Source organism: Phyllobates terribilis, unplaced genomic scaffold, assembly GCF_046119375.1.
Source record: "Phyllobates terribilis strain yellow unplaced genomic scaffold, ASM4611937v1 Scaffold_7__3_contigs__length_470593459, whole genome shotgun sequence".
Classification (NCBI taxonomy): Eukaryota; Metazoa; Chordata; class Amphibia; order Anura; family Dendrobatidae; genus Phyllobates; species Phyllobates terribilis.
Window position 1 is genome coordinate 397335781 of NW_027362767.1, and position 26703 is coordinate 397362483.

At 45.8% G+C, this 26703-nt stretch overlaps 1 protein-coding gene across 1 annotated transcript in view; it reads right to left on the reverse strand.

Moving 5' to 3' along the window:
* Positions 1 to 9745: 9745 nt before the first annotated feature.
* Positions 9746 to 26703, reverse strand: part of LOC141154997 (cytochrome P450 2G1-like) — a 59671-nt gene continuing 42713 nt past the window's right edge. The window contains exons 6-9 of the mRNA XM_073641590.1: positions 25875 to 26016; positions 25527 to 25714; positions 24110 to 24251; positions 9746 to 11659 (exon numbers count right to left, since the gene is read on the reverse strand). Coding sequence (XP_073497691.1) covers positions 11478 to 11659; positions 24110 to 24251; positions 25527 to 25714; positions 25875 to 26016 — 654 coding nt within the window. The 3' untranslated portion in view covers positions 9746 to 11477. The remainder of the gene's footprint in view (positions 11660 to 24109; positions 24252 to 25526; positions 25715 to 25874; positions 26017 to 26703) is intronic.

Here is a 26703-nt window from a genome sequence, read left to right on the forward strand (position 1 = left end):
CGAACGATTTGAAAAAAATTTGTCTGTTCGAGGTTATGTTCGATAACTGTTCGTGCACCAAAATCATAACTGGATTTTTTCTCAGTAATGCTGAAAATTAATGTTAATACGCAGTTTGAGTGTACAGCGGGGCGGGGGGAGGGGTAGGGGATGGATCTCTGCAGGAATAATGAAGATCTCCATTTTTTTTTCTCTTTCCCACATTTACAGTGGGGAGATGCAATCTGTCAGCCTATCAGCAGCGCACACACGGAGCGAAGTGCTTTTTTTCACACAAGCAAGGGCATGTGTCATTGGCAGTATATGTCACATGTCCTTGACCTATAAGACCCAGCCATTTTCCCCGTCGCCACCATTTTCTCACTGCTGCAGCTACGTGTTAGACGGCACCGCTGTTGCTGTGTGCGCTATACCTTGTTAATTTCAAGCCAATTTTTGCACAAATCTACAGATAGCTTGGGAGTAGGGAATAGTTGTGATTGCAGTCCTTTTAAGGACTAGGTTACATCATTTCCTACGACTTTTATCAGGTAGGTCTGTGCTCTTAAATAGATAGGTTGGGAGTAAAGACTAATTGTAATTGCAGTCCTTTTCAGGACTAAGTTACATCAGTTCCTATCAGTTTTTGCCAGGCAGGTCTGTGCCAGTGCTGTGCAAGTTTTTTCACAGCATTTGGCTAAATCTAGCAAAGCAAATCCTTTTTGGCCTATTGCAGAGTGTGTTAGTCAGTGGAGTAGCCTATCTGTGTTGCAAGCTACACCACCTGTGTACAGAATACCAATTTTTTTACTGCACCTAGTGAAGTAAAACCTTTTGGGCATAGCACCATTCTATTAGTCCATCTATACTAAACTCCACCAGGTTGCAAATTCAATCTCATATTTTTCTGCATCAAGCTCTGAAAAAATATTTCGGCTTCTAGCAGTGTGTGGGACTTGGTCTATTAGTCCATCTATACTGACCTCAATCAGGTTGCAAATTCAATATAATTTTTTTCTGCATCTTGCTCTGAAAAAATATTTGGGCCTCTAGCAGTGTGTGGGACTTGGTCTATTAGTCCATCTATACTGACCTCCATCAGGTTGCAAATTCAATATAATTTTTTTCTGCATCTAGCTCTGAAAGAATATTTGGGCTTCTAGCAGTGTGTGGGACTTGGTCTATTAGTCCATCTATACTAACCTCCACCAGGTTGCAAATTAAAAATAATTTTTATCTGCATCTAGTTCTGAAAAAATATTTGGGCTTCTAGCAGTGTGTGAGACTTGGTCTATTAGTCCATCTATACTGACCTCCATCAGGTTGCAAATTCAATATAATTTTTTCTGAATCTAGCTCTGAAAAAATATTTGGACTTCTAACAGTGTGTGGGACTTGGTCTATTAGTCCATCTATACTGACCTCCATCAGGTTGCAAATTCAATATAATTTTTTTCTGCATCTAACCCAGCCAATACTTTTGGCCTAATACCACAGTTTGGCCACTCAGCTCTGCTCGGTTCCCATCCATTGTTTTTTGTGCAACAACTCCAGAGTTGTGAATTAGTTAACCACCAAAATGAGTGGAAAAAGGCCTGCTGCTGGTGGAAAGGGGAATAGGCGTGTTGGGAAGGGGAAAAAAGTTGTGTCCGTGTGGTAGTTGTTAAAGCAACAGTAACATCTGCAGAAGAAAGACCATCTTCCAGCGAAACTAAAATGTCTACTTCTTTTAGCGGACAATGTGATAAGATCGCTTTCTTACGGCCACGCCAATCGCTACAAATTCCAGATGAGGCACAAAAACAGCAGGTGCTTCAACGGATATCAAGTGCTCCTTTAAGTGGGCTCTCCTACACCTCAACTTTAACATCACAAATACTCCAGTCCTCAGAGGTGTCACCCCAATCGCACATGCTTCCTCACAGCTCCCAAATCTCCAGCTGCCCATCTGAGTATGGGGTAGAACAGATGGTTGAGTCTGCAGAGCTGTTTACTCATACTATAGCCTGGGAATCAGAGGTCGGCTCCAGAGCTTATGTGAATCCAGACGAGGAAATGATCTGCACTGATGCCCAGAATATTTATGAGTCGGATCCAGGACCAGACGCAGAAGTTTCTGTCCATAATGTAGACCCTCATTCCCAAACTTTAACTCCTGTTGGTGGAGACAATGAGGAAGACGATGATGAGACTCAAATATCTGATTGGAGCGACAACTTTAGTTTTTTGTCAGGGCAGGAACAGGTTGGCTCTGAGGACGTCGGGTGTGATAACACAGGGTGATGATGATGAGTTGGAGATCCCACTTACTGTCAACCCACAGTCAGCCAAGAGATGAGGTCAGCAGAGGAGGTGGAGGAGGATGCTAGTAACGACGAGGTCAGGTTGTGCCTTCCTGGACAGAGACGTATTACTGGAAGCACGTCAACAGCTGCATCCTCAAACACAACTCTGCCTCTGACCACAAGTCATGGTGGCTCTTCAGGTCGCATGGGTGCTAAGCCTTGCATAGCCTGAGCATTTTTTCAGATTGACAAAGATGACCCAACTCGTGTTATCTGTAACATTTGTCAGCAAAAGCTAAGTAGAGGCCAAAAAATACATAGTTTGAGTACTTCATGCATGAACCGGCACATGGACATGAAGCATAAGTTGCAGTGGGAAGCTCACTGTGCTACAATGCGGCCTAGCCGGCCGGGCCAACCACCGTCTGCCACATCTTGTGCATCCGCGGCCTCTTCATCCTCTGTGACTGGGGGGACAGCAGTCACACCTGTTTTGGGACGCAGACCTGCCACCTCTTTACCCGCAACAGCCAGAGTGATTGGCAGGTCATCATTTTCTTTGGCGGTGGTAACACCAGCTGGTGTTGAGCACTGTCCGACATCGATAGCACCACCTTTGGGTCAAGGCAACCTGACATGTCCGCCTGTATCTTCCTCACAGACTTGCAGTTTGCCGGGGACACCCTTATCAACCCCGTCTAAGCACAACAGCCAGCCCTCGGTCCCTCAGATGTGGACAAGTAAAAGACCATTTCCACCTAGCCATGAGAAAGCTAAGAGGTTGAATTTCACCAACTGCAAGCTCTTGGCTACAGAAATGCTGCCTTTCCACCTGATGGACACAGAGGATTTTCGAGACCTTATGTCTGTCGCAGTGCCCCAGTACCAGATGCCCAGTCAGCACTACTTCTCAAAGAAAGGTGTGCCTGCGCTCCACCAGCATGTCGCACACAACATCACCGCTTCTTTGAAAAACTCTGTGTGTGACAGGGTGCATTTCACCACAGACACTTGGACGAGTAGGCATGGACAGGGGCGTTACATGTCGCTGACTGGGCACTGGGTAACTATGGTGACAGCAGGACAAGGGGCTGCTGTCCAAATCTTGCCATCCCCACGAGTTGTGCGTCAATCCTCTTTATCTCAAAGTTCCTCCACTGCTCCTGCCTCCTCAACCTCCTCTCGGTCCTCCACCTGCACCCAAAGCCTGTCTGGTCATGCCACAAGATTTCTAACTGCGCAGAATGGATCGTGCACACCTCCTTACTATGCTGGCAGTAGGGCTCAACGTCATCAGGCTGTTTTTACTTTGAAATGTCTGGGAAATGTGAGTCACACATTTGAGGAGTTGTGGTCAGCTCTGGAGAACAAATTTCAAGAATGGTTGTCTCCACTGGACCTGAAACCAGGGAAGGCCGTGTGCGACAATGCTGCAAACCTGCGTGCGGCCCTTCGCCGGGGCAATGTTACACACGTGCCTTGTATGGCTCATGTGTGGAATCTGGTTGTCCAGCAATTTTTAGCCCACTATCCCGGACTAGATGGCCTTCGGCAGAGTGCACTGTCGCTGTGTGCTCACTACCGCCGTTTGAATCCCGCAGCTCAGCGACTTACATCTCTACAGAAGTCGTTGGGCCTGCCACTTCACCGGGTAAAATGCGATGTGCCTACCCGGTGGAATTCAACTCTGCACATGTTGCAGCGACTGTGGCAGCACCGACAAGCCCTGGTGCAATACGTTCTGACTTATAGCCTGGGCCAACAAGATCCAGAGGTGATGCAAATCACGCTGGAGGAGTGATCTCAGATCAGGGACCTATGCACCCTTCTGCACATTTTGAAATGGCGACGAAGATGTTTAGTGCTGACGATGCCATTATCAGCATGACTATTCCGGTGATTTACATGCTGGAGCACATGTTAAACAGAATTCAGAGTCTGGTGGTGGCACAAGAGGAGGTGGAGGAAGTAGAGGAGGAGGAGTTGTATGCGGAAGGGCTAACATCTGCAAGGTCCAGATGGTCGGCAGCACCAAGGCGGCAGGCATGTGAGGGTGGGGGAGATGGTTTTACCAGGGCGCATGGTAGCAGCCAAACTAGTGAGGAAGGTGCAGGAGCCCAGGAAGAAGTGGAGGACGAACTGATGGAAAACTCATCAGATGAGGGAGACCTTGATCACATTTCTGTTGTGCGAGATTGAGGGGGGGAGAGGACAGAGGAAGGAAGCAAGATTGTTACCTCGCTACCAACACAACAGGGACTTGGTGCTCCTGGATGCTCAACACACATGAGTGTCTTCTTGCTGCACTACCTGCAACATGACCCTCGAATTGTGAGAATTAGAAATAATCCCGACTACTGGGTTGCCACACTGTTAGATCCCCGGTACAAAAGTAAATTTGCATAAATTATTCCTGCCATAGAAAGGGATGCACGCATGCAGGAGTATCAGCAGAGACTGTTGCAGAATCTTACATGTGCTTTTCCACAAAACACCAGTGGTGCACGTAGTGAATCTCACAGTTCCAACTTGCCAACCATGGGACCGTCGAGTGTTCAGCACTCAAACCGTAACAGAAACACAGTATCTGCTGGTAACATCAATTTTGCGGAATCATTTCACCACTTTTTTAGCCCATCCTTTGCAAGGCCACAGGAGACAAGAAGTCTGACACATAGTCAACGCCTAGAGACGATGGTACAGGAGTATCTCCAAGTAAACATTGAAGCCATGACTGGGTCACTGGACCCTTGCTCTTTTTGGGCTTCCAATCTGGATAAATGGCTGGAGCTCGCCACTTACGCCTTGGAGATCTTGTCATGCCCCGCAGCCAGCGTTCTGTCTGAACGTGTGTTCAGCGCTGCTGGTGGTGTGCTGACAGATAAGCGCATGCGGCTCTCCACTGAAAATGTTGTCAGACTCATGTTCATAAAGATGAACAAATCATGGATCCGAAATGACTTTTCTACCCCTGTGTCATCCTGGGGAGAGTAAAAGCTTGATGATTGGTTAAAATCACCTCACCAACCTTTATAAGCTTTCAAATTACTAATCATGTTTATCTGTATCTTGGCTGGAAAATTATTTGAGCTTTGTTGCAGTGTGCAGTACTGATTCTATTAGGCCATCTATACTAAGCTCCACCAGATTTTAAATTAATAATAATTTTTAGCTGCATCTAGCCCAGAAAATAATTTTGGGGCTCCTAGATGTGCAAGACACATGAGTGCCTTCTTTCTGCACTACCTGCAACATGACCCTCAGATTGTCAGAATTCAAAGTAATCCTGACTACTGGGTTGCCACACTCTTAGATCCCCCACACTCTTCGATCAACCTTTTCATTTTAATAAAGAACAAAAAATGGTCATTTTTGAAATTATAAGCATTAGCAGGTTATTAGAAACTGAAATCAAACAGTTTTCAAATCAAAACTTTATTCTAGGTGATGTTACATTTGCACATAGGACCCCTTGTTCGAAAGGAGCTTCTGAACTCTCTCATCCATTGAATTTGTCAGGTTTTGGATGGTTTCTACTTCAATTGTTTTGCATGAGGACAGAATACCTTCCCAGAGCTGTTGCTTAGATGTGAACTGCCTCCCGCCATCATAGACACTCCTTTTGATGATGCTCCAGAGGTTCTGAATGGGGTAGAGATCAGGGGAGCATGGGGTCACACCATAAGTTTGTTCCCTTTTATGCCCATATCAGCCGGAGATGCAGATGTGTTATGTGCAGCATGAGACGGTGCATTATCATGCATGAAAATTATCTTGTTGGGGAATACACGGTTCTTCTTCTTGAACCATGGCAGGAAGTGCTGTTTGAGAAACTCCACATACATTATGGAGTTCATCTTTACCCCTTCATGGATCCTAAAGGGACCAACAATCTCTCTCCCCATGATTCCAGCCCAAAACATTACTCCACCTCCTCCTTGTTGGCGCTGAAGCCGTATTTGCGTGGGGTGTCCATCAACCAGCCATCCTCCACTCCATCCATCTGGACAATCGAGCGTTGCACGGCACTCATCGGTGAACAAAACAGTTTTGAAGTTAGTCTTCATGTATTGTTTGGCCCACTGGAGCCGTTTCCGCTTGTGCACAGTGGATAGAGGAGGTCGACAGGATGGCTTACGCACAGCTGCAAACCTCTGAAGGATCCTGCATCTTGTTGTTCGGTGGACGTTGGAGGCACCAGCAGCTTCAAAACTTGTCTGCTGCTATGACAAGGCTTTTTTGCCGCTGCTCTTTTAACCTGACGTAATTGCCTGTAGGAAATAGTCCTCAATTTTCCCTTATCAGCACGCACACGTGTGTACTATGAATCAGCTACTTACTTCTTAATTGCCAAGACACTTCATCCTGATCATCGGACAATGTTGATTGTAGTCATGCCTTGACCTAAACACTCCACAATTTGTTGCTTCTCAGCAGCCATCACATCCTTTTTCTTTCCCATTTTGGCAGAAAATGTAGGCTGCTTAATAATGTGGGACAGCCTTCTTAAGTAGTCTTGCCTTTCATTGGACACACCTGCCAAACTAATTAGCACAGGTGTTGGCAATTGCTTGCAGTGATATAAAGAGCCCTGACACACATCACCATCAATGAGTTTAACTGACAAACAAACAAATTCTTCCCTTATCACTCCTAAACACTTTTTGCATAATAATTTGGAACACAGTGTACATGTGCTTTTCCACAAAACACCAGTGGTTCACGTAGTGAATCTTACAGTTCTATCTTGCCAACCGTGGTCTGTATGGAGTTGTTCAATAAAGGGCCCAAAATTAAGATAACATAGACGGGAGAGGTCTCTATGAATAGGAATTCCTTAGTATTTGATACCCTGTGAGGGCCAGGCAAAGAGAAAGTTGGACTGGATGGAATCCTGTATGGATTTGGGGAGGGAGACATCGAGGGCCTCAGACGTCGCTGCATTGATTTTAAAATTTCACCATGTAACAAAGTGATCTATTTCAGCCATAACAGCAGGGATGGATATATGTGATTGAGTGATATATACTAGGACATCATCAGCAAATAGAGAGCACTTGAACTCGGTGCCTCCCACCTCAATCCACCTAATATTGGGGTTATGGCGAATTGATGAGAGCAGGTGCTCCGTTACAAGGATGTATAAGAGAGGGGACAGAGGACATCCCTGCCTTGTCCCATTGGTGATTATGAAAGGTGATGAAAATGTTCTGACGCACCCCCTGGGCCTTGGGACACCCGGAGCCGGACCCTTTTTGGTGGATGCTGGTGGTTGTAGTTTCCGTGGCGGTGACCCGGTTCTGTGGCTCAGGGCGGTCAAACCAGTGGCGGAACTATTTATGTGGTTTTGATGTTTAAATGTCCGACTACGCCACCCGTGGATTGCGGTCAGAGTGAACCGCCGCTGCAGGGCAGACCGCTGAGGCTTGAGTTGTGGGTGCAGCAGAGCGTAGTATAACTCCCCATGGGAGGAGTGTAGCCTCAGGGCACTGTATGCGGAGGATGGGGGTGATGGTGCAGGGCAGCAGCAGTAACGACACGGAGTCAGTGATGCAGTCCAGGGCCTTTACTCACAGTTCTTATTATCCAGACCACTTCTGCAGGTAACGGCTGCCCACGTCGTACTGTTCTCACCAGGTGAGGGGCTCAGACAACTCCCAGATAACTTTGGAGCGCTTCACAGGACCCCCTTTATGTGTCCTTTGTCTGGCCTTTCTTACCAACGCTTCTGTCCGGCTGCCTCGGGCCTCCTCTTGGTAAACTTGGCGCCAGTTTCCCTGACCCTATGTGGTGCCTTCCTAGCGGGTCACAGCCTCCGGTTTCTAGCTGAGGGTCGTTTCCCGCCTCCACTAGATTCGGGGACCAGTCTCCCCCTTTGGCCTGACCCCTCCACGCAGGTGGATTCGGGCGTGCGGTGGCAACTCGCCCGTCCGCACCCCTGAGATCCCTTCGTTCCTCATTCCTGGAGCCTTCTCCGCTCCTCTTCCTTCCTTCTCCCTCTTCCAGGCCTGGGCCTCTGTTATTAGGCCCGCCGCCAGAGCAGAGCTCATGCAGAGCCCCTGCTCCCTGTCACTTCTGCTCAGACTTCTCTGCACTGAACTAAGATGGTGCCCACCTTTTATACTCCCTTCTCAATGCACCCAGGAACTGCTTCCTCCCTGCTCCTGCACTATAGGGTTCCCCTTCCTCAGTGTTCCCTCCCCCCACTCCAGCCAGGGACAGGGACTGTCGTGCCCATCTCAGGGGCATATTGGTCGCCCTACCCCACGGCAATGTGGTGTAATGCATGCAGGTGTCGGGGATCTGATCCACACTCCATCCTTACCTGAGAGTGAGATATCACACCTCTGGGTGAGGTGCAATACCTCTGTAGCAACCGAGCCCTTGGGGTGCTACAGTTCCATCTATCTTCAGCCTAGGTGATGTATTGCGATACAGGGCCATGATTTTGGCTATAAAAGGGTCCCCTAGACCCCTACCCCAAGCTTTTTAAGAGAATAATATATGGCGTGCCATGAGACTCTATGGAATGCTTTCTCAGCATCCAACGAGAGTATCTAATTACAAATTTTTAACTGCATCTAGCCCAGGAAATACTTTGTGCCTAGTAGCAGTTTCTGCTAGTCAGCGGATTATCCCAGCTGTTAAGCAAGCTACACCACCTGTAGTTTGGACACTTAATTTTTTCAAAGGAAATGCTTCGAGACCCCGGGATACTCAGTGAAGAGCATCAGGAGGCGCCCCAAGGCATAGGGGCTGTGACTGGCAGTAGGACGCCTTGCGGTAGACCGCCGAGCTCGATTCTTATCAAAGCTTTTTAACTGCAGCAGCTATAGTGGACGCTACTGGAGCTGGAATTACGCGGCTGCTGGCATGAGACTTGCCCTCCAATAGATCCTTGTAAAAGGATTTAAAGTGTATTCATTTAAATTAGAGAGACAATTTAAATTAAAAAGCTTAGACCTGCCTGCACCACAGGGGGGCTCGCTCGACCCACCAGCGGACAGGCACCAGTATTGGGAGAGGGGGGCTGGCCGTCAGGGTCCACCGCGGCTCTGGCACAAACCCGGCGACACGGATGTGGCACGGGCAGGAAAGGACTGGCCGTGTCGGCTTCTCACTTTTTGGATTTTAGAAGGGCATGACATGCCTATATCTGTGTCTCCCCCTCCTTTTACTCCTCCACCTCTTTTCTTTTCGCATGACTATATGTACTTGTCACTTTTCCATGTATTAGTTATGTCTTCTGAGCAGTTTGTCAGCTTTTGGACACCTTTGAATGTGTTTTCTATGTGTTTCTATGTGTTTTTGTTTGTCTGCCATTGGTTTTAACGGTGTTCGAAGGTGTTCGACGAACAGTTCGACGAACACAAGGGTGTTCGACGAACCGAACCGAACTCGAACACTACGGGGGTGGCTCAACACTATTGGTTACACATCAGTATTATAGGCACTAAGCTTGTTAGTTACACAATAACAGGTACAGTCATTAAGCTTGTTTATTACACTACAAGGAGGCATACAAATTTGCAGTTAGAGTACAACAAACATAGTCAAATCAAAAATTGGACCAAATGGAATGATTTTAAATCCCTAATCAATTTATTTTGTAGATCAGTTGCAAATTGTTTGCAGAATTTCCAAATTGAGCTCAATGGGTCAAAATCTGCAAAGAGCCCTTCTTGTTGCATTAACCACAGATCTGCAGTAAAAGAGAATTGAGGGAAGTGCAAGAGTCTGGTCGGAACATGACTGTGAGTAGGCAAATCATACACATGTGGTCACATGACCACCCAGCCACTTGTGAGTTACTATGGAATCAAGACAGTGTGCCCATCACACACTGTAACGATTCAACAGTCACATTAAGTGCCTGTAGCCTTTTCATTTCAGCTCACACAACCCCTTTAATTGCATTAAGTGAGCGCAGACATTTCATTTCAGCCCAGACAACCCCATTTAAAGTGCTGCTTGTAACCTGCAACCATCATTACAGCGATCCTACTGTATATACATATTTATACAGCTGTCATAGAGACACTCACTAGCTATAAAACTCCATATGCAGTTACAGTAGTACCCCTTATGCAGCTTCATGAAGCAAAATTTGGGACCAAAAATCCCATGATCACTGGAGTTTCTCTATGGCACACTATGACTCCTGCACATTATGTTTAATTGTTAATACTATGGAGTACATTACAGTTTTCTAATTAGACCCTTTAAATGTTAACTGTCATTTTAGCAAACTTTGCATAAATTAGTAACATAGACAAACATAAGAAACTTAGTAATATATCTTATTAAAGAAATATCCTTCTTTCTCCAGTCATGAGTCACTTCTCCTTCTGCTTCTCAACTCATCATTCGGCATGAAAAAGCTATTGATGTCTATGGCGAGGGGAGGAGAAAGGAGCAAGATGAAAGAGACGCTAAGACACACACAGACTTATGGTGCTGGATTCACATTTACACTGTTCAGTACTGCTGTATAATGCTCTCCATGGAGCTACTGAACATGGACTACATAGAGGTAGGAGATCCAGACTCCCTTATGTCTTTGTGTGTGCTGTTTGTGGAAGCCATCATAGCAGCTAGTCTCCACTAGCTCAAAACATCTGCAAACTGGAGGTAGTGTCTGAAGAGGGGAAAACTTACAAGATATGCAAGATATAATTTACATAATGGCCAGGAATATACTGTTCTTGTTTGAACCATAGACTAAACCCTTATCTATGACAATTTCCATAATGGCTCCAAGCCGTTATTGTCTTTGAGACTTTTTTCGAGACTAACAATGACCTTGTTTTAAACCTTATTTATTATAGAATTGTGCAATTTTAGGTAAGATTTACTTGGTTTTGTCTATCTTTTTGTTTCTTGACATGATCTGCATTTTATTTTACAAAGATATTTTTGCCTAATTCATCAATAGTGACTTTTCAATATGTCTCAAAATTTTTACCAATTATATTTCAGTGCCTTACATGAGAACAAACATTATTTTTGCGCAGTTGAAGACTAATGTGCTACATTTCAAAAGATCATGCAATATCTTACTCTAAAAAGATGCAAAGAAGGCAAAACGTAGAATAAGAGCATCTTTGATTTTGCACAAAATCCATAAACCCACTTACACGATTTTCAAGAATTTGGTGCAAATGAGTACAGAATTAGAAAATATTAAGCCTTTGGAAAGATTCTCCTATTGTGTTAGCGAGCAATAAAAGCCATTTTATAGGGTTTAGGAAAGTTCCCCAGTCCAGATACATTTGGAGTAATGTCAAGTTCTTCTGGAGGTACCGGAGATTTCAAATCAAAATTTTGCAGAATAGACACAAGGAAAAGGAATAACTCCATCCGTACCAAGGCTTCCCCAAGGCAAATCCTCTTTCCTACAACAAAAAAATGCATGAAAATAGTAGACATTTAGAAACTAAATTGATTCTTGATAAAGAGATTGCGAAGAACAGCAACATGCTTGTTAGGCTATGTGCCCACGATGCAGAAATGCTGCATATTTTTTACGCTTCTCCCTGGCTGGAAAAACGCATGCGTTTTTACATCCGTTTTTCCCGCTAGGTAGAAGCGTTTGTCAAGCTTTTTTGCATGCATTTCTGCATGCAGGTTATCAAGCGCTTTTTCAAGCGATTTTAGCATCACTTGGAAAAGTGCTTGACAACTTATTCACGCTATATAAATCCATGCAACCGGCATGGATTTATAGTAGTGTGACCAAGTTAGTTAAAAAAAAAAGAATAAGAATGGTAAAAAAATAAAAAAATAAAGTTTTTACTCACCTTCCGGTGTCCTCCCGGTGTTATCTCCGCTGCGTCCGGTGTGTTGGGCTGCTGGTGCTGTTGTGAACGACCTGCGGTGATGTCATTGAGCCATGTGATGGGTCACATGACTCAGTAACGTCATGGCAGGTCCTTCACAACAGCGTCAGCATTGTAAGAGACCGAACTGAGCAGACAAAACACCGGGAGGACATCGGAAGGTGAGTATAAACTTTATTTTTTATTTTGAATTCTTTTTTTTTACAGTTTCTATGGTACCCAGGTCTGGATGAGAATCTCCTCTCCTCCAGACCTGGGTACCATCCACACATAGAAACTCATAATATCCGTGTGTACAAATGTACTGACACGGATATTATGCGTTTCAGTGCAAGTTAATGGTGGCGATTACGCTGCGTGTCCGCAAAATTAATGGACATGCTGCGCATTGACATTGCAACTTGTCATTTGGGACCATGGGGGGCGGATTACCAAGCGTTTCACAAGCGTTTATGCTACGGAAATTCCGCAGCATAAACGCTTGGAAAATGCATAGAGGGCACACAGCCTTAGATCACAAATTAATTTAAATGGAGAACACAAGAATTCCCTTGTGTGTCTAGTTTTACTCTCAATGATTAGCAGTTACCCTGTTCTGTGAGGCATTAGTGATGAATGAGCACTAAAATTCTTGAGTGATCAGTACTCGAATCAAGCAAGTCGGACCTTCAGATGGGCTTGACTCAAGTAACTAGTATAATGGAAGTCAATGGGAAACTGAAAACGTAGCTTCATAGGTCAATCCCGATCAGGTTGTGCACTATGTGAACATTACTGACGTCATCACCGCTCTCCACTCATCTCGCAGCGCGCAGGCTGATCGGGAGTGACCTATGAAGCTACGTTCTCAGAACAAGGCTCCATAGGTTGTACTACAGAATCCGTGGATGTTGTGGGAATGCCATGGACTATGTCAGAGCTACCGGGTTAATAAATTAGTGAACGAGGGACTGTCTTTGCCTTTATTTAATTCTCTCTTTTTACATCTTTCAGGTTGCCATTTGAGGACTACATCAAAATCCTTGAACTATTGCGCACCAGCATGGGTTTTTTTTATTAATAAATTGGTAAACGAAGGATTCCGGGAGTGTTTTTTAAATTGAAATATTTTTGTGCTTTTTTCTTTTAACTTACTAGGTTAGTATTGGGAATGTCTGATAGATGGATCTCCATTACTAACCCCTAGGCTTGTTGCCAGCTGACACTACACAGCTGACATCAGTTCCCTGCCCCCCCCATCAGCCCCCTGCTATCGGGGTAATCGGGAACTGGGCAAAGTTCCAGAATTGGCGCATCTAATCTAATGTTCCAAATCTGCAGTGGCTTCGGTCTTGTATATTTAGGCTGGGAAGGGCCTAATAACCAGGACTCTTCCCAGTGTGATAATATCAGTCTGCAGCTGTCTGTTTTACCTTGGCTGGTTATCAAGAATAGGGGGGAACCAACTTCATTTTTTTACATTAATTATTTATTTAATAGGTATAAAAAAGGTTATAAACACCCTTTAGTGCCACATAAAAGGCACTAAAGTGTGCAACTTTATAACATTAATCTAAGCTCTGTCTCCTATAACAACTCTTCCTGAACTGCTTCCAGAGGAGAGTATGCCAAGCATCGCATCAGCGGGTCTTCCATAAGACCTGATGATGCGATGTGCCCAGCCAATGACAGTAATGTAAGTAGTCAACATGGCTATTGCATTTCCGTGTATGGTGGGCAATCCCGCCATGTTTATTGGCTGTTGTTATTGTCTAACAGCCATGAAACATGTGGGACGGGTGCTCGAGCATGCTCACTCATCACTTTGAGGCATCATACACTTTCTTAGACAGAATTTAGTTTTCCTTTTTCTTACATAAAAAACAAACAAAGAAAAACTATTTTTTTTTTCATTAATGTTCTGGATCCCGTTATCATCCCTATCCCTTTTAGGGTCAATCAGTTTTTAGAATCCAGATTTTAGCAGACCCATTCATTTGAATGGGTGAATTTGATCTTAAACTCAGATGTGCTGTGAATGGGCCTATAGACTTTACTATCCATAAAAATAAAAAGCATATAAAACATGTATGCAAAAAGCAGAATGTGAATTGGTCCCGAGTAGAAATGTTTCCAGTGGATAATACCTCTGTAATAAAGAATGCCACCATTATTTCTTCATAGGTTAATATAGAATTAATGGGAACATCCTCTGCATGAGACTAAAGTCATATGTGAACAGTAATACAACCCCTGGCAAAAATTATGGAATCACTGGGATGTTCATTCAGTTGTTTAATGTTGTTGAAAAAAAGCAGATCACAGACATGGCACAAAACTAAAGTAATTTCAAATGGCAACTTTAGGGCTTTAAGAAACACTAAAAGAAATCAAGATTAAAAATGTGGTACTCAGTAAGGGTAATTTTTTCAAGACCAAGCAGAGGGAAAAAATTATGGAATCACTCAATTCTGAGGAAAAAAATATGGAAAAACCCTGTAAATTTTCATTTCCAAAACTAACACCTGCATAAAATTAGATCTGCTCATTAGTCTGCATCTAAAAAGAAGTGATCACACCTTGGAGAGCTGTTGCACTAAGTGGACTGACATGAATCATGGCTCCAACTCGAGAGATGTCAATTGAAACAAAGGAGAGGATTATCAAACTCTTAAAAGAAGGTAAATCATCACGCAATGTTGCAAAAGATGTTGGTTGTTCACAGTCTGCTGTGTCTAAAATTTGTACCACATACAAACAGCATGGGACGGTTGTTAAAGGCAAACATACTGGTAGACCTAGGAATACATCAAAGCATCAAGACCGGAAACTTAAAAGCAATATGTCTCCGAAACAGGAAATGCACAACAAAACAAATGAGGAAAGAATGGGAGGAAACTGGAGTCAATGTCTGTGACCGAACTGAAAGAAACCGCCTAAAGGAAATGGGATTTACATACAGAAAAGCTAAACATAATCCATCATTAACACCTGAAAAGAAAAAAACAATGTTACAATGGGCTAAGGAAAAGCAAACGTGGACTATGGATGACTGGATGAAAGTCATATTCAGTGATGAATCGTGAATCTGCTTTGGGCAAGGTGATGATGCTAGAACTTTTGTTTGGTGCCGTTCCAATGAGATTTATAAAGATGACCGCATGAAGAGAACATACAAATTTCCACAGTCATTGATGATATAGGGCTGCATGTCAGGTAAAGGCACTGGGGAGATGGCTGTCATCACATCTTCAATAACTGCCCAAGTTTACATTGATATTTTGGACAGTTTTCTTATCGCATCAATTGAAAGGATGTTTGGGGATGATGACATCATTTTTCAACATGATAATGCATCCTGCCATAGAGCAAAAACTGAGAATACATTCCTTGACATAAGGTCAAAGTCATGGCCTGCAAATAGTCCGGATCTCCATCCAATTGAAAATCTTTTGTGGAATTTGAAGAAAATGCTCCATGACAAGGCTCCAACCTGAAAAGCTGATCTGGCTACAGCAATCAGAGAAAGTTGGAGCCAGATTGATGAAGAGTACTGTTTGTCACTCATTAAGTCCATGCCTCAGAGACTGCAAGCTGTTATTAAAGCCAGAGGTGGCGCAACAAAATACTAGTGATGTATTGGAATGTTCTTTTGTGTGTTTGTTTTTCATGATTCCATAATTTTTTCCTCAGAATTGAGTGATTCCATAATTTTCTCCCTCTGCTTGGTCTGAAAAAAATTACCCTTACTGAGTACCACATTTTTAATCTTGATTTCTTTTAGTGTTTCTTAACCCCTTTAAAGCCCATGACATACTAATACGTGTCTGTGCCCAGGGCTTTAAGGGCCTGACCCGTATTAGTATGTCATCGCGATCGCGCGCGCGCGCACAGGCTGTGCGGGCGCGATCGCTGCTGGTGTCAGCTGATTGTCACAGCTGACACCCAGTACTTTGTGCAGGGAGCGGTCCCGCACCGCTACCAGCACATTAACCCCTGCAATGCTGCGATCGAAGTCGATCGCAGCATTGCGGTGGCAAGGGGAGGTGATCGGGATACGCACCTCCTCTTCCGGCCTCCTGCGCTGTCTGCCACGTCTTCCTGGGTGTTGCTGACGCGCCCCTGGGCCTTCGTCACGTGGCATCGCGCGCACGGGAGCTTACCCGGAGCCGGATCTGTTGAGGGTTGTAGTCTCGTGGCGGTGACCCGGTCCGTGCCCAGGGAGTCAAACTGAGCGGCGATGTATTAGCGGTAGATGTTGGACGACTACGCCACCCGTTGAATGCAGCTTTAGGGCCGCTGCTGCAAGACAGTCCGCTGAGGCCGGTGTTATAATTGTGCAGCGTAGATGGTATATCCCCCAACGGGAGGGGTACGGCCTCAGGGCGGCAGGTGTAGATGATGGAGGTTGTGATGGTGCGGTAAGGAGGCACAGAGACGTGGGATGCAGTTTCAGGGTTTTTACTCACTGGTGTTGCTTCAGTCACTTCGGCCGGGAGTGACCACCCGAGCCGTGCTGCGTCCACCAGGTGCGGGACTCGGCTAACCCCCAGGCAGTTCCGGAGCGTGGTCCTGAGCTCCCCTCTCTCTCTTTCTGCTGGCCGTCCCCACCAGGGATCCACCTTTGTCCGGTTCCCTTGGGCCTCTATATGGTAAAACCTTTTAAGGCTTTCCTGACCCTACTCGTGGTGTACCTTCCTGGTGAATGTGGTGAGGGTCGTGGCAAAACTTGACCACGACCTCCGGTTCCTGATTAAGGATGTTTTGCCTCCGTCAGTTTGGGATCCGGTGCCCTCTTCTGCCAACCCTTCACCCTTTTTAGCTCACTCGTGGGATCTCAGGGTTCCCTCTTGGTCTTATGCCTCTGGGCCTTTCTTCCTCTTCCTCTCTGCTTCAGGCTTGGCCCTGGAGCTGGGCCCAGCCGGAGCCACAGCTCCCTGTCAGCCCTCCTGGCTGAACTCCTCCTCAGCACTCTCCTGACAGACTGACTGACCCTGTCCTAAGATGGTGCCCACCATATATACTCCCTCTATGTGTGAGCCCAGGTGACTAGCACCCAATGGGCTCCTACCTCTATGCCCAGAGCCCCTCCCCTATCTGCCCCTACACTACTGGGATGTTCCACCCCCCCTCCCACTCCAGCCAGGGACAGACACTGTCGTACCTGCACATTCTCCTAGTGGGAGTACCATTGATCTGTCCCCCGGAAATGGGATGAGTGTAGTGCATGCAGCTAGCTGAGCTCAGTCCCACACTCCATTCTTACCCGGGAGTGGAATACCACACCTCTGGATTGAGGTGCAATACCCCTGTAGCAGCCGAGTCCTCAGGGTGCTACATTCCCCCCTGGTAAAGGACAGCACGTCCTCGGGCTGTAAAAGAGCAAAACAATATAAAACATACAAAAATTTTTAAAGTGCACTTACATATAAAACACATTAACTTTCAATATAAAACTCTTGCATATAAAACATTCTCATATATAAAACACACTCTTGATCTTCTGGCCACGGTGCAATTTATGACCAGGTAAAAGTGCAACAGTCACAAAAACAGTTCCTTATAAAACCGGTAGGGGGCGCCTTAGGAAGCGCAACTATTTACAGGGTGGCCGCTCTCAGTCCTCGGCCAGTGGGGATAAAGGGATGGCTGCTCACAGTCCTCAGCCTGGTTAGGGATAGGGACACACGGGAACTATTCACTAGTCCCAACGGGGACCATATTTTAATTAGCAGCAGTTCTTGTACCCTCACGGGTAACTATTTACAGTTCCACTTTACCGTACTTCAGTAACGGCGTCCTCCTGCTCCTTTCTGAGGGTAATCTTCAAACCCGTCCGGGTCCTCTTGATTCTCCTCATACCGCAGCTCTTCCTCCATCAGTCGGTGTACATGAAGGGCGTACGGTCCTTTAGCACACTGATGCCGGGTGAAGGTGACCTCGTCACCCGGGTAAAGGTCACGTCCTCTGTGTCCCTCCGGCAGATGACTCTCGACATCTCTGCGGGTGACAAAGACGTCGCCGGGGGTTCTGTGATCCCGGATAAAGCCCCAACCGTGCTCCAGTTGGAACTTGATTATGGTCCCGGTGGCGCGGGGACCGTGGGCTGCACGGGGGTTTCGCCGGGTCCGACGTTTCTGCTCCGCACTCTGAACTTGCAGCCGCTCCTCGCGGACCCGCCTTTCTCGCCGTTCCCTGTCGAAGACCTCCAGTTGTTGCCGGCAGCACTCCGCATGCTGGGCTGCGGCCGCCCGGGTCTCTTGGGTGAACCAGATGAGGTTTTCTAAAGTGGGGTCCCATGCGAACTGCGCCTCCTCCAACGGGAGTGGGGTGATCTTGGCGGGCGCCGGAGCCGGAATCAGGGGCTCACACAGAGGCCATTCCTTCTGGAGTCGGGGAGTGGTGTACTCCGGAGGCCACACAAAGGGCTGCCCATCCGGGCAAGTATGTTGCGTGAACAGGTCTTCACCCAAGGGTAGCACAGTGGAGGTTGAGGGCGCGGTGGTGGCAGCGGCGCCCGGAATCACCAGGCCTTGCGACCAGGCCGGCAGCACCCTGAAGGTGAAGGGTGCTGTGGAGACTGCGGCGCCCGGGGGTACTCGATCTTGCGACCAGGCCGATGGCTTAGTGGAGGTAGAGGGCGCTGTTGGAACTGCGGCGCCCGGGGGTACTCGGCCCTGCGACCAGGCCGGTGGCGTTTCCTGCTTGGCCACGCTCTGGATTGAGGTGCGTGACGTCACAGAGGGCGCGACCGCGGCTCCTGCCGCTTGAGGCCTAGTTTGGAGCGGTGACGGTGCAGCAACGGGCTCGGTAAGGGGGATTTCGGGCTCTGCGACGGGGAGCTGGGGCAGGCTTACGGCTACTAGGCTAGGGGTGGTGACGTCCCCTTTACCTGCCTCCATCTCTTCAGCTCCTTCCACGGCGTCGTCTCCGGCCTTCGTCCCTCCTGCACCATCTTCAGGGTCAGGCGTGCTCCTCGTTGTGGGTGGCGGCCTTTGATGGCGGGTTCCAGCTTGCAGGGCCATTTCTCTGCTCCACTCGGCCAGCACTTCTTGCTGCACTCGGGCCATCTTCCGAGCCAAGCCCTCCAGTGCAGTCTGTGCATGCTCCCGATCTCGGGGGAGCTGTGCCAGAATCTCCACCAGGCCTTCGGGGGTGGCGGCCTGCAACAGGCTCCTGACCACAGGGTCGGTGCTGCCTGACTCTCCCTCCATCTCCGGGTGCGATCTCTCCAGACTCCTCCAGGCTGCACCCATCTTCTTGGTTTTGTTCTGTATCCGCCCATACTGAGGGTGGTCCTGGGGCAACTTGGTGATTGTCAGTTCCAGGGGCAGACCCCCCACTCTGATGGACATCTCTATCATTGCAGTCTCTGCTGGTGGGGGCGGTCTTTGCTTTTGGCGCTCTTCTGGGACCAGGCCCACGATGGGAGGTGGCCTCTTGCCACCCTCTGGCACGCCCATAATGGCGTCCGCTCTGCCAGGGCGGGAAATCGTCTCAGATGGCGGGAATCGTCTCCCAATGGCGGGAAACTCTGTGGATGGCGGGAAAAGACTGCAGATGGCGGGCAAACGGCGGGAAACGATCCGAGATGGCGTCCGATGGCGGGGACCCTCCGGAACCGGCGGGAGACTTCTTTTTACGGTAAATATGAACTTTTCTTCAGGCACGCAGTACCCGGTGGTTGCGGGCACGTAATCCTGCCGACTACGCCAAAGTTGACGCGCCCCTGGGCCTTCGTCGCGTGGCATCGCGCGCACGGGAGCTTACCCGGAGCCGGATCTGTTGAGGGTTGTAGTCTCGTGGCGGTGACCCGGTCTGTGCCCAGGGAGTCAAACTGAGCGGCGATGTATTAGCGGTAGATGTTGGACGACTACACCACCCGTTGAATGCAGCTTTAGGGCCGCTGCTGCAAGACAGTCCGCTGAGGCCGGTGTTATAATTGTGCAGCGTAGATGGTATAACCCCCAACGGGAGGGGTACGGCCTCAGGTGTAGATGATGGAGGTTGTGATGGTGCGGTAAGGAGGCACAGAGACGTGGGATGCAGTTTCAGGGTTTTTACTCACTTGTGTTGCTTCAGTCACTTCGGCCGGGAGTGACCACCCGAGCCGTGCTGCGTCCACCAGGTGCGGGACTCGGCTAACCCCCAGGCAGTTCCGGAGCGTGGTCCTGAGCTCCCCTCTCTCTCTTTCTGCTGGCCGTCCCCACCAGGGATCCACCTTTGTCCGGTTCCCTTGGGCCTCTATATGGTAAAACCTTTTAAGGCTTTCCTGACCCTACTCATGGTGTACCTTCCTGGTGAATGTGGTGAGGGTCGTGGCAAAACTTGACCACGACCTCCGGTTCCTGATTAAGGATGTTTTGCCTCCGTCAGTTTGGGATCCGGTGCCCTCTTCTGCCAACCCTTCACCCTTTTTAGCTCACTCGTGGGATCTCAGGGTTCCCTCTTGGTCTTATGCCTCTGGGCCTTTCTTCCTCTTCCTCTCTGCTTCAGGCCTGGCCCTGGAGCTGGGCCCAGCCGGAGCCACAGCTCCCTGTCAGCCCTCCTGGCTGAACTCCTCCTCAGCACTCTCCTGACAGACTGACTGACCCTGTCCTAAGATGGTGCCCACCATATATACTCCCTCTATGTGTGAGCCCAGGTGACTAGCACCCAATGGGCTCCTACCTCTATGCCCAGAGCCCCTCCCCTATCTGCCCCTACACTACTGGGATGTTCCACCCCCCCTCCCACTCCAGCCAGGGACAGGCACTGTCGTACCTGCACATTCTCCTAGTGGGAGTACCATTGATCTGTCCCCCGGAAATGGGATGAGTGTAGTGCATGCAGCTAGCTGAGCTCAGTCCCACACTCCATCCTTACCCGGGAGTGGAATACTACACCTCTGGATTGAGGTGCAATACCCCTATAGCAGCCGAGTCCTCATGGTGCTACATTGCCATGACGACCCGATGTCGTCATGACAACATCCGGGTCACCAGACAGCAGGAAGATTGTTTGGACATGCGCAGTGCATCTCCAAACTATCTTCTCCCTGTCCAGCGCTGACTGCCTGCATGGCACAGCGATGGTGCTGCATTCCTGTGCCATGCAGGCGATCAGAATAAAAAAAGTGAAAGTCCCATAGTGGGACAAAGTAAAAAAGTATAAAAACTCCCGAAAGTGGAAAAAAAAAAAAAAAAAATTGTAAAAATACTAAAAAAAAAATAAAAAACATAATCCACTAAAAATAAAAATATAATGTACCCATCAATAAATATTATTATGAAAAAAAACCAACCGAACAATAAAAGTACACATATTTGGTATCGCCGCGTCCGTAACTACCTGGCCTATAAAACTGTTCCACTAGTTAACCCCTTCAGTGAAGACGGTAAAAAAAAAAAAAAAAAAAAAGCAAAAAACAATGCTTTATTATCATACCGCCAAACAAAAAATGGAATAACACGCAATCAAAAAGAGGAATATAAATTAAAAATGTACTGCTGAAAACGTCATCTCGTCCCGCAAAAAACAAGCTGCGATACAGCTTTATCATCCAAAAAATCAAAAAGTTACAGCTTTCAGAATAAAGCAATGCAAAAAAATATTTTTTTCTATAAAATAGCTTTTCTGTGTAAAAGCGCCAAAACATAAAAAACTATATAAATGTGGTACCGCTGTAAACGTACTTACCCGAAGAATAAAGCTACCTTATCAATTTTACCACACCCGGAGCAGAATAAAAAAATGTAAAAAAACACAATTCCTGAATTGTTGGTTTTTGTTTATTCTGCCTCCCAAAAATTGGAATAGAAAGCAATCAAAAAATGTCACGTGCCTGAAAATGGCACCAATAAAAACGTCAACTCATCCTGCAAAAAACAAGCCATCACATGACTCTGTCGGCCAAAATATGGCGATGCAAAAACTAGATTTTACAAAATATGTGTCTTTTAGTGTGTGACAGCTGTCAATCATAAAAACCCGATATGATTCTGTTATCGCTGTAATCGCACCGATCCGAAGAATAAAGTAATCTCATCACTTATACCGCACGAGGAACGGCGTAAAAAATAAACGCTAGGGCTGGGGTTGGGGTTGTGCTAATGTTAGGGTTGGGGTTGTTTTTTTTTCAAAAGTTAAAAAAAAAAAAAAGATGATGATATGGCGACTAGTATTGAGCTCTAGTGCTCGCTACTTGAGTTTGAATTGGGTGCTTTGGTATGCACTGAGTATCGCGGGTGCTCGAGTCTCCGCCCCATATGCTTCGCGGCCAAAAAACCTCGCGGGGATTGCCTGCCATGCCTGAGCGATCCCCGCATGTTTTTTTTGGGGTGTCTAATAACCGTGAAACATGCGGGTGGGGACACGAGCATTTCACTTGAGCACCCGTGATACATGGTGCATACCTGAGTACACGATGCAAACTCAAGTAGCGAGCACTTGCGCTCAAGAGTAATGACAACTTATTCAATATTATGACCTAATGTTATCAAATTCTGTGTCATACCTCTGGGTTCAACATGTTCACTATACACCTTAATAAAATCCTTAAGGGGTATAGTTTCCAAAATAGGGTCACTTGTGGGGGAGCTCCACTGTTTAGGCACATCAGGGGCTCTCCAAACGCGACATGGTGTCGGCTAACAAATTGAATGGAAAATCGGCCCAAATTGTTAGCGGACACCATGTTGCGTTTGAAGAGCCCCTGTGTGCCTAAACATTGGAGCTTCCCCACAAGTGACCCCATTTTGGAAACTAGACCACCGAAGGCACCTATCTAGATGTATAGTGAGCACTTGGAACCCCCAGGTGCTTCACAAATTGATTTGTAAAAATGAAAAAGTGGTTTTTTTTCCACTTTTTCATTTTTACGAATCAATTTGTGAAGCACCTAGGGGTTCCAAGTTCTCACTATGCATTTAGATAGGTGCCTTGGGGGTCTAGTTTCCAAAATTGGGTCACTTGTGGGGGTTTTCAACTGTTTAGGCACATCAGGGGCTCTCCAAACGCAATATGGCGTCCGCTAATTATTCAAGCAAATTTTACAATCAAAAAGTCAAATGCCGCTCCTTCCCTTCCGAGCCCTGCCGTGTGCCCAAACAGTGTTTTTTCCCCACATATGGGGTATCTGCGTGCCCAGGGGAAATTGCACAACAAATTTTGGGGTCCATTTTTTCCTGTTACCCCTGCGAAAATAAAAAAAATTGGGTCTAAAGTAACATTTTTGTGAAAAAAGTTAAATGTTCATTTTTTTCTTCCACATTCCAAAAATTCCTGTGATCCACCTGAAGGGTTAATAAAGTTATTGAATGTGGTTTTGAGCACCTTGAGGGGTGCAGTTTTTAGAATGGTGTCACTTTTTGGTATTTTCTGTCATAAAGACCTCTCAAAGTGACTTCAAATGTGATGTGGTCCCTAAAAAAATGGTTTTGTAAATTTTGTTGGAAAAATGAGAGATCGTTGGTCAATTTTTAACCCTTATAGCTCCCTAACAAAAAAAAATTTTGGTTCCAAAATTGTGCTGATGTAAAGTAGACATGTGGTAAATGTTATTTATTAACTCTTTTGTGTGACATATGTCTCTGATTTAAGGGCATAAAAATTCAAATTTTGAAAATTGCAAAATTTTCAAAATTTTGGCCTAATTTCCATTTTTTTCACAAATAAACACAAGTGATATCAAAGAAATTTTACCAAAATCATGAAGTATAATATGTCACGAGAAAACAGTCTCAGAATCAGGGGGATCCGTTGAAGCGTTCCAGAGTAATTACCTCATAAAGTGACAGTGGTCAGAATTGTAAAAATTGGCCTGGTCATTAACGTGCAAACCACCCTCGGGGGTAAAGGGGTTAAAGCCCTAAAGTTGCCATTTGAAATAACTTTAGTTTTGTGCCATGTCTGTGATCTGCTTTTTTTCAACAACATTAAACGACTGAATGAACACCCTCCGAGCCCGGTGATTCCATAATTTTTGCCAGGGGTTGAGTATAGCTGCTGGACGCAGATCCTAAACGTACAGATATATAAAAGATTTACCTAAGGCAAGAGGCATGAATGCGTCATTCTTCTTAAATTCTCCTTTCTCATTCAGGAAATTCTTTGGGTTAAATTCTTTGGGGTACTTAAAACAGGTGGGATCTTTTAAAACTGATGTCAGCATTGGGTAAATTTGGGTACCCTGAAATTTTCCAAAAATTCAATAGTGAGAATACAGAAGTAAGATAAACAGAATATTTAATGCTAATGAAATTTTTTTTATAAATAGAAGAATATACTAGAGTGAGTCAAAAATTATTCGCACTCTAGTTCTAGAATTTATTTTAATCAACTCTCAGAAAAAGACAAATGCATCTTTTTTTGACATTGTTTCCTTCTTTTTCAGTGCACTTTGTCCAACTATCAACAAGCTTTCACATGACTTCTTTAAAAATTTATTTGGTTGATCTGCGAGCCATGAATGCACCACAGTCTTCTCCTGCTCATCGGGCTTTATTCAGGGAACCAAACTGTCTGTCATCTATTCAACAGAATCAGCTCACGTGCATGTGGCACAGTGTTGTCATCGGTCGTGGACAGGCATCCAGAGATAATAACAGCCAAGCTTTCCATTGGCCTCCATTATCTTCAGTGCCCCAACATTCACCTCCTCTTGGATGCAGTTTTGCAGCCAGGTGAGAACAGGGAACATTACACCACAATTGATTTGATCATGGGGTACCAGTGGTATGACTGAGACCAATCTACCAATTATCACATATCCACTGGATAGGTACTAGCTCGTTTAAGCTGTAATACCCCTTTATGCTGCATTCATAAGTTTGTTATTTTATTTTGGTTGGCTTTTAAAAGAGTCAAAAAGCTTGTTATCAGATACCACCTTCACCTATCTCCAGAACTGGGATCCCTCGATCCCCCAATGTGGCCAGCATCTGACCACCAGTGAATGGAGATTTGGAGGCACATGTGACATCTTTCACCATTTGTTACAATAGGCACAAATATTCTCCCATGACAATTATTGGAGAGAGCTGGCGCATGCACCATCTCACATACAGAACCCACTAGTGGTCGGATGCTAACCGGGATGTTGGGTCCGAATGGAGGCTCTGTAGACAGATGGAGGTCCCATAGGTGTAATCTATATCTATCAGACCTTGGATATGCCGGAAGTCTCAATGTGACTGTTTTTTCTTTATTAGACAATGCCAGGTGTAATTATGACTCTGAAGATTAATAGACAGAGAAAACTTTATATAGCTATTGAAGCAAAAAAGATGGGAGCCTGCAGAATTGTGAATGCAGCTCTGGACAACAAATCAGTCAGTTTTAGAAAAAGCTGAGAGTTTCTTACTTTACTGTTCTTGTAACCTCCATAGACTCCAAGGTAGAGAAAGGCATGCATCTCAGTAAGTAGCTAGAAGATATATGCATGTATGTGAGATATCTCCTATACCTGTGGTAAAGTGTAACCCTTCAGTGTGACCTCTTTTGTAGTTCTCCGGGGCGCTCCCATTGGGATCAGGTCTGTGAATCTTTGCATTTCATGGACCATTGCTTCTGTGTAGGGCATGTGATTCCTGTCCTGTAACGTTGGATCGCGATTTCGGCCAATGACTTGGTCGATCTCTTTGTGCACTTTAGCTGTGGTGCAAAAAACATTCAAGTTGAGATTAACAAATCCATGGACCAAGATGGACCTATCGGGTCTTTTCTATTCCTGCTATGTTATAGCTGCTATGAGTTAAAGGAATAAATCCGACTTGAGTTTTTTTAAATAAAAATGACTTATCACTTCTCTTACCTAAGACATCTGGGTATTTCATGAGAATGAGCAGAGAATAGATTGTGGTTGTACTCATGGTCTCCACTGCAGCAAAAAAGATCTGCAGGGTGGAAGCTATTAAATTCTTCATGTTAAATTCACTGTCAGGCTTAATTTTCTCCTGGAGATGTAAAAAAATATATAATTAAATGTAAATCAAATTAACGGCGGAAAAGACCCTGGTGGACCCATCTAGGCTTGCACAAAATCAATCTTCCTACAGATCGTTCATCCATCATGTTGCCATGACTCGAGATCGAACCGAAGGTCGTTAAATAATAATAACTGTCTTTACTACTTAAAGTTTTCCAATTGGAGCATGTTATCTCCTATCCACTATAACTTCCATATCGGTGGTCGTCCAACCACTGGGAGCCCTATCAATGTCTAGAATGGGGCAATTTTATTCCACCTTAGAAGAGAGTGGCAGTGCACACAATCAACTTCTGCTTCATTTATGTGATTGTCCAACAAAGACTAAGGCTATGTTCACATGTGGTGTTTTTGCAGCATTTTTTCTGCAGCCAAAACCTTCACTCTAGGCAATAAAAGTGCTACGTATGAAATGCATACACATGAAATGCATCTCTGCTGAATTTTTGCTCCTTTTTTTGCACTTAAATTTTTTTGGGTGTGTTTTTCAGGATAACAGTGCCTTTTAATAAAATAATAATCTAGAAAGTAGAATCAAAGTTTTATTCACCATAAATGCTGCTAAAGTCCAACACAAATACTATCCTGCATTTTTTTTCAGCGTTTTTCACTTTAGATTACTTTCAATTGGTAAAAAACGGCAAAAACGCTAAAA